At 45.9% G+C, this 8,513-nt stretch overlaps 1 protein-coding gene across 1 annotated transcript in view; it reads left to right on the top strand.

Moving 5' to 3' along the window:
* Positions 1 to 3,293, top strand: part of XKR5 (XK related 5) — an 8,198-nt gene extending 4,905 nt beyond the window's left edge. Inside the window, exons 5-7 of the mRNA XM_053460489.1 lie at positions 352 to 521; positions 1,454 to 1,565; positions 1,921 to 3,293. Of these exons, the coding sequence (XP_053316464.1) occupies positions 352 to 521; positions 1,454 to 1,565; positions 1,921 to 3,002 (1,364 nt within the window). The 3' untranslated portion in view covers positions 3,003 to 3,293. The remainder of the gene's footprint in view (positions 1 to 351; positions 522 to 1,453; positions 1,566 to 1,920) is intronic.
* Positions 3,294 to 8,513: the final 5,220 nt, after the last annotated feature.

The raw sequence follows: 8,513 nt of genomic DNA, 5'->3' as shown, positions 1-8,513 counted from the left end.
CCCTCTTAAACTTCCCCTGGAGACTGTCTTCATTCTAGTTCCATAAGTGATGATATCCCCGCATAGAGGGAGCTTTCATGGGAAAATAACACGCTTTACCGCAGGAACAAATAATACGCTCTGGGATTATTAACCCGTAAATTCTTACATTTTATTTACTGGTAACTACTAAAGATGATCCTGACCACAAGTAACTGGGATTACATACTTATTCTGGCGTGAAATTGGTGCTTACAGTGGCTCTACTTTAGAGTCCGTATAGAGAAGCGTGACTTATTTCTCACGTTCACTTGAATCTTGGTCTATTTATTTTAACCCCTTGTTGACCGGATCCTTCCTTTCCTCCTCTAGGTGCCCACTGGCTCGTCATGTCTTTCTGGCTGGTCGCTCAGGGGACCGATGTGATCTCTCGCCCCTGCTACTGGAGACTGTTCAACGTCTGCGTCGGGGCAGTCTATGTCTTCTGCTTCATTAATGTCAAACACGGCCGTTCCCGCTATCGTGTCGCCATTTTCTATGCGGTAAGGATCGTATTATCCCCTCTTCTCTCCTCTTTCCTCCGTCAATTCCCACACTGGTCTTTCCACAAAACCTGACACCGCATGCCACGCTGGCTGTAAAATGCCATGCCTTCATGTCATGTTCCTGTAAATTCAATGCAAGTTGACAACACATTACTAATTCTGCCAAATTTTGTGTTAACCATTTGAGTGCCAACCACTTATGAGATGCGCGGTTGGAGAAATAGTCCCAGGAAGCCGACCAGATATCATCACTTGCATGTTGGTGCTCATAAGGTGTCCCTCATCCTCACTATTTCTAAAAGTAGTGGGATTGGCATAATTCTACGAAAGACCGGCACTTACATCAAATGCAAAGTCTCTGATGGCTGAAGTGACCGGGGGGGGAGCCTCTGTAGAAGTTGAAAAATGTGTTTTTATCTGTTTCTAACACAAATGTTTGACAATATTATGAGATAAAGCTGTTTGTTCCATGCTAGTGTACATTTCTGTGTCCAGCGCTGTATTTTTTCCATGCAAGCAGGCATGTGTGTGTATAGAACCGGTTGCTGAGCGAAGCTGCCCGCTTGGGTCCTAACCAGACAAATGTCACCGCAGGCTGGCGTCTGGTCTGTTGATGGATTCACTCGTCGGCACGCGGGGACCATCATCCAGTCGCTCCCTAATCATATATTCATTAGGTTTGCTAAGAGGGGCCGAGACTTTTCAGAAAAGAAAAATGGCATAGGCTCAATATGGGCAGCTTTAGTATTGACCTCTGCTTCGGTCAGTCCACGCCGCTGGCACGCTTACCTGCCAAGCATGACAGAAGAGAGGATGGACGCAGGGGGCTTTAGTTTTCTAATAAAGAAATGCACATCAAAAGAGGCTCATGGAGGCCAGCGTACGGCTCTTAAAGTTTCTTTGCTTCCTTCCTTCTCGTAAACTTACAGATCATGCTGTTGGAAAACTGCGTTCTCTTGCTGCTGGCTACCAATTTCTTACAGGAGGCTGCGTGGAGCCACGTGAAGCTGTCCGTAACCGTGCTGTCTGGCTTTCTCATTGGTGAGTCAATGGTTAATAAGAACAGATATCTGATTAATTTACAGTGACCAATATATAACCTACTGAAGCTTTTCTGGTTACCTGGTAAAGAAAGCTTTTGGGAAAGGATTGTAATTCATACTTTGAGTTCCTCTTTGCATCGTCTAGAACCCGCTTTTCCCGTAATCGCTCGGATATCGGGCCGGGTAAATAAATAGCGGCTGCTGTGAATGTTTTTGTGTGCGTTACTATGGATATTTTTTAATGGGTGGGTTTCGGAGAGGTAATAAGTAAAACATTATGCAGGGTTCAGTCTGTAACAATCATTTGTGAGCACAGCCTGCAGGGTCTGACATCTTGCTTTTATCCACGACAGGCTGCGCGGCTTTGATCATTTATTACACTTTACTGCACCCGAAATCCGCCGAAATATCTCAGAGTTTTTGTAAACCGGCGCAAGCGTCAAAGGTTGCGCATGGAAGGGCGAGCGAGTCGGCCTTCTCGTCGGGCTGCTGGGATGGATCTTCTGGGAGAGAGGCAGAGAAGACCTCCGCGACCGAAGAGCTGAAGCCGAGCCATCACTGGCTGCTGGTGAGGCTGGCCATGAAAACGGGGAATTTGTCGCAGATCAACGCCGCTTTTGGGGACAGCGGTTTTGCCGAAGCCGTTTCTCCCGGACGCCTGGCGGGTGCTCCGATTTTTCTCGGGAAGGTGGAACCTCCTCGCCCGGATCCGGTGGAGTCGGAACGGTTTCTGACGGGGAAGCTGCAGATCGAGAACGCTCAGCGCCCCGAAGGTGTTCGGTGTGAGCCGTCTGCGTACGTCACGCTTGGGAACACTAGAGTCCTTGATAACCCTGAAGCAGAGACTGATGATCTGCTGTCCAGCGGTGATGGTCGTGGTGGTGGAAACTTGTCCGCCGAAGCTGGAGGAGCGTTGGACGGTCCGTGCTCGCCCGTTAGTCATGCCAGAGCGAAAGAAAGCGCCACTTTTTATTTCAGTGCAAACATGGATGCCGTTCCGTCTTCAGCCAAAGACCTGGACTCCATGCTAGAGACACCTGACCCTCCTCTGGCCTTCGCAGCCGTGGCTAACGAAGCCCCGGCATTAGAAGCCGCCGGGAAAGAGCAGTTTCCAGCCGTGTGCGTCAGCCCCATTTTAAGCCTTGCCGCCAACAGTAACTTCCAGAGGAGCGTCGCCCTGGACGTGAGCGACCTCATCGACGAGTCGACTTCCTTAGAGGGAGATTCTGAACTCATGGAGTTAGAGGAACCGGTGGGGAGAAGGGGCTTCCACCTGCTGGCGGGGGGCTTTGTGCCGCCGTCTGTGAGAGGAAGGCTGGTCCAGGAAGAGAAACCTTGCTTCACGTCCACTCCGAAAGCACAACCCACGGCCCCGGAGTCGGGGTTACACGCGGAAACGAAAGCGAGGCGCAAACTCGCCCAGCTAAAAATGTAGGCGGTGGGGGGGGGGTCTTGATATTTAAGTACTTTGTTCGTATTTTTTTTTTTTTTTTTTCTAATGCGGTTCATTGAGTCCAACAGAAAACCCCATATTTGATATGTGAGACGGGCCTTCACTCTAAATAATGCTTTTGTTTGCATTGAGAGCATCGGGATTCCATTCCATTTCAAACCAGCGTTGTACTAATATTGAATAATATATTATGCATAAAATTGAATGTAATATATATATATATATATATCTCCTCGGTACGCTAGCTAACACATAAACAGCTGCTTCTCAGTATTTAAAGCCATAAGCTATAACCGTGTGTGAAATATATATATAATTATACACACACCTTTAATTTCCCCTCCTTACGTATTGTACATGCGCGGCCGAGGCCGGATCTTGGCTCCCATGGTGTTTCTCTTTATATTCTGATTTTTTTTTTTGTATAGATGAAAACCTGCTTTTTACCATTTTCACACGTTCCGTAAAAACACCTGTCCTGCTGGCTGAGCATCATGAGAGTTCTCATTAAGCGACTGGAAGGCTGCATTATCCCCGTATTCGATCTGTTGGTGCCCTCTGTCACGTGACCAAGACCCCCAATTTATACGGCCTGCGCTAAATGCAAATAACGTATGATCCGTGCCGAGCAGCCGCTTGTATTATCTCGCTTCTGTATCCAACTCTAACTCTTCAGTCCTGATAGATTGTCTCGTGATTGATTAAAAAAATAGTCGGGGCAAATGCTGCTATATCGGCGAATTCATGCTTTTAAAAAAAAAAAATGGTCTTAACTAGAATTTCTCATTTAATGTTTAATGCAAATATAATTCGTGTATTCTATTTTTTGTGATGTTAAGTAGCGTGTTCCCTATTTATTGGGCGCCGGATGACCGGTGCTGTGTATTTGTTACGTACGTATTTGCTTCTGACCCCGCTGTTTGTTATATGATCCTGATCCGGCCCTTCTCTCTCTTTACATAACCTTTGTCAGTATTATCTGTGCTGTATGTGTACACCGGGTCCCTGTTCATTATTTTGGTGAAGCTCTCCCTCGCCCCGCAATGTGTATCTTTCATATTAAGTATTTTTCATTGTCCCTCAAGCTGCAGGGTGTGGGCACCGAGGTGCAATCGCCTGTAATCGCAGGACTTCTTGATTTTCTGGGATGTGATGTAAGGTAAAAGCCCGAGGGGTCGCGCTTTAACCCTGTCGGTGAGGAAGGTCGGGTCCCCTGGGGCTGTACGCCCCGAAGGGAAATTGTAGCCCGTCCGTCCCTGGGAATAACCGAGGGAGGGCTGGATCTTCTTAGTCCGTCTTTGCCCCCTATGCTTAAATCAACTATTTCACCCCAAGGGAGATGAGGTCTGTGTGGAAACCATATAGAGTGGTGAGAGCGGGCGGTGAGAAATAATCCTGCGGATCTTCAGAGCAGGCTGTTGATGGCTTCTCCCCTATATTTATTTTTTAATGAAGTATTTTTTTAATCTACCTAAGAATGTGCTTACATTTCATAGCGTGGTATGTTTGTAGTAAGCGACTGCATGCGCTATAATTTAATATAGAAAGAACTATTCATTCTTTCGCTTTTTCCTTATAGCGTGCTTAATTTACTCTTATAAAATGATTTCAGATGCTGCATTTCTTCAGACCAAACTTTAGTCAGTATTAGACTGTCGTAGACTCGTGTAAATGACTCGAAACGTGTAAAATTGTGGTTTTCTTTTTGCATATTTGTTTTGCGTGGCTGCATATCAGCCGTGGGTATGAGTTCTCGCTCTGTTATCCGAGCCCCGATCTACCGAGCAACCCTGACTCCTTATGCTGCCTAAAGGAATATAACCCTGCAATATTCTAGATCACTAACCTCCTGTGGTGAGCAATAGAATGGCTCAGTCTTATTCACCCAGCTAGACTCCTTTATAGACTTTCATTAGCATCGCCATACAGCATCAGCTCAGTGTGGTGTTTAGCAGGGAAAGTCGACCTATATTATTGTATACAGCGCTGGGGGTTACCTCAACGAGCCCCCTCCCCATGAGTCATGACGTTGTGTATTTGTGTTTAGGGGTTCGTTTTAGCAGAAGATTATTTTTTTCTTTTTATTGAAAGAAAAGTTAAGCATTCTATACGTTTCCGGCAGGCATTAAACCTTCCTCGTCGAGGAACGATCATGTCGAGGTTGGAGAACAAATGCAATGCAATGGCTCGGTGTTCAGTCCGTTTATCTATTTCATCCGGTACTAATGATGCGTTTTATGTAAATCGTTCGTTCTTGCGTTCGAATCGTTGCCTTTAACAAAAAAATTAAAGCCGTATCCATTGGTTTGTTTTGATTTTGTGTTCTTTTCCAACTGATTTTTTTTCTTCTTCAGTCTTTGTAACCGTAATATAGCTTGAAAAACTTCAGGTCCATCTTCCTCTGTTGGTCCAGAAGAAACAAAAAAACCTCGCGTTAAATCGACTTCCAATTTTGCCCCCAAAAAGGGAAAACTTCATTCTTGACTCCAAAAGGGCCTTCCTTGTAATATATGCTATGTGGGCAAAAGTATTGGGACACCTGGCCATCTACACAAAACATGCCAATGTCCCAAATGTGGCCTTTTAGCCCCCCAAAAACCTGACAATCCCGTGGATGGGCATCATTGGTTTTTAAATGATAAATACCAGAAACGGTAACTTAGTTAAAGTGCAGTTTGTGTGGAAAAAAAATGACCGCCCGCTTTGCCAGGCTGGGGTTAGAATATTAATTCTATAATGTGTGGATTCCGTGAACGAGAAGAAAATCACAGCTAAACACCGCAGGAATGTCACGACAGCCATCGTCACAAAAGGTACAAAAAAAAAACAAAAAACCAGCCCGTTCCTTAAGGGGTTAAGTAAAAATTCCTTCAGTCTGCGCGGATGGCCTCTTGTTCTCGTCCTATTAATGAACAGGTCGCCTGCTTCACCAATCATAGCGGTTTTGGAATAGGATCGAAAGATATGTTAAAGGTGTATCAGACGCGTGAAAAGTGGCTGCAAGTAAGATAAGGTGCTGAAAAGAAGTTACTACAATTTATAATGACGCCCCAGTGCCATCTTTGCCCCCAAACAGCTTGTCTGTGCCATCTATGCCAGCTGGTGCTACCCTGGTCTGAGGATGTTTATTAGGCCAGCTGTAGCTATAGGGCTGATCGGTTTTCTTGGTTCTGAAGAATATATTATTTATAGTTTGAGCATGCAGCACCAGCTGAGTGATGGGAGTTGTAATCAGCCGCTGCTGAGAGTGAGAGGGGCTTCCACAGCGCACTAACGTATCAGATGTATTGCGCAACGGCTACTTTCCTTAAGGCTGCGTTACTTGAGAAAAATACTTCAGCCCCCTCACCCCCCCCACCCAGGATAAAGTATTGCTAATCGAGTGACCAAAGGATCCCAAAGCAGTCCATGCTCACTTATTCCAGAGCCGGAGCCCGCTAAGGGCCACGGGGATTAAATACGCCATTTCTTTAGTGAATCCCTACTTTGATGCCGAGGTCTGGGCAAGTAAAATGAAAATGCGTCCGTTGCTTCATTAAGGGCTGTTATCTGGCCACCAGTCTTTATCAGCTGTCTACTCTCCATGCTGAATTAGAGTCTAGGCCTTCATTGAGTTCCTTCTCCAATAGGTTGGGTGGCCGGGGGCCACTGGTCTCGGTAACGTTATCAGTGTGTACACCGGGGGGGGGGTTCTCCGTGCTCCAAACGTCATGGACTTGCTTTAGAGCGACTCAAATGAAAAAGATTTGCTGGGTTTTAATCTTTTTATTTATATTTCTTGTTCAAGGACAAAATTCTATAAAGGTAGGAAAATAATATTTCCACACTACAGATCTGCGTTACATTTCACTTACAGAACCCCGTAACAACCGAAGACAGCGTACATTATATATATATATATTTATATTATATATTATATACATTGCGTTGTTGCACCTATGAGACATCTCTTCCATCTCTCTAGTCTCTTCCAAAATGGAGAGGACCTCCTGAACTCGGGAAGCTTTCCCCCCCCCCAACTCCCAGTTATTGTTTGTTTTGTGGCAACCAAGACATGCGAGATAAATTGCCACTCAACCCTCGAAACATGCGCAGGTTTCATATGTAACAAAGCCAACTCTGGGCTGGGAGTCAGCGGCCGGCCCAAAAGATCCTCCAACATCTGAAATATCGCGCTCCAAAGCGGCTGGACCCTCCGCCGTATTTTAACCAGATTGATGGCGCTGTCTACAGCGTGGGGCGGAAGAGGAAGAGTGTCTGGTCAGCAGTCTGTATAATTAAAGGTTTGGTTAACATTCCAAATTTCTTTAGTGTGTCTGAAGACGATAGAGTCTGGGGGCCAACGCTTAAAGAAACCCTTGGTCTTCTTGTCTAGGGTGGTCTGTGTGCCACTGGAGGACTTGATTTACTGATTGCCTTCTGATTCCGCAAGAGAACCTAAACATCTACGCCATCTGCTGCCTGCATGTGGTCGTTCCAAGCGGGGTCCACTGCAGGATAAGATGGCGCTATATAAATCAAATAAAGTAATACAAAGGAAGCTGCAGCTACAGAGCTGCAGAGGAACACCCTGAGGTTCTCACCACTGACTGGCTGCTTGAAGGATTAGGTTAATAATTCTATAAAGGGTTAACGTTGCATTGAGTCCCAGGCTGGAGGGATGGGTGGTGTGCCTCTGTGCCCTACCTTTGGTTAATAAAAAAACATCTATTTTTACTTTTCTCTAGATCCGCTCTATTTTTAGAGGCTGGTGTGACGTCTGCGTTACGGTTTCAGTATAAGGTTTGTGTTTTTTTTTAAAGACAAAGCCAGAGGCTAATAAACCCGAAGAAAAATCTACGTGAACGCTAAACGAATGTAACCCTGCATTAACCTCCTGATCTTTTATCATTGTCATTCTATTATATCAATAGAATGGCTGAGTCTTAATCACCCAATCGGACACTCTGGCTAATGAAAGTCTATGGAGCAACAGACTTCACTAGCATTGCCATAAAGCGTCAGCTCAGTGTGGGGTTTGAGCCGGGAAAGTCACCCAAAATATCACATGACTGACAGCAACGGCGGCTCCAGGTCTGCAGATAAAGGGATGTTAGTGTGTGGTGTTGGCGCGGGTTTGTGAGTTTGTGTTAGTGTGTGTGTTGGCGCGGGTTTGTGAGTTTGTGTTAGTGTGTGGTGTTGGCGCGGGTTTGTGTGTGGTGTTGGAGCGGGTTTGTGTGTTAGTGTGTGGTGTTGGAGCAGGTTTGTGTGTTAGTGTGTGGTGTTGGAGCAGGTGTGTGAGTGTGTTAGTGTGTGGTGTTGGAGCGGGTTTGTGTGTTTGTGTGTTAGTGTGTGGTGTTGGCGTGGGTTTGTGAGTTTGTGTTAGTGTGTGGTGTTGGAGCAGGTTTGTGAGTTTGTGTTAGTGCGTGGTGTTGGAGTGAGTTTGTGTGTTAGTGTGTGGTGTTGGAGCGGGTTTGTGTGTTAGTGTGTGGTGTTGGAGCGGGTTTGTGAGTT

Source organism: Spea bombifrons, chromosome 3 (genome assembly GCF_027358695.1).
Source record: "Spea bombifrons isolate aSpeBom1 chromosome 3, aSpeBom1.2.pri, whole genome shotgun sequence".
Classification (NCBI taxonomy): domain Eukaryota; kingdom Metazoa; phylum Chordata; class Amphibia; order Anura; family Pelobatidae; genus Spea; species Spea bombifrons.
Note: the sequence above shows the minus strand (reverse complement) of the source record. Positions and strands in the feature narration are given on the sequence as shown.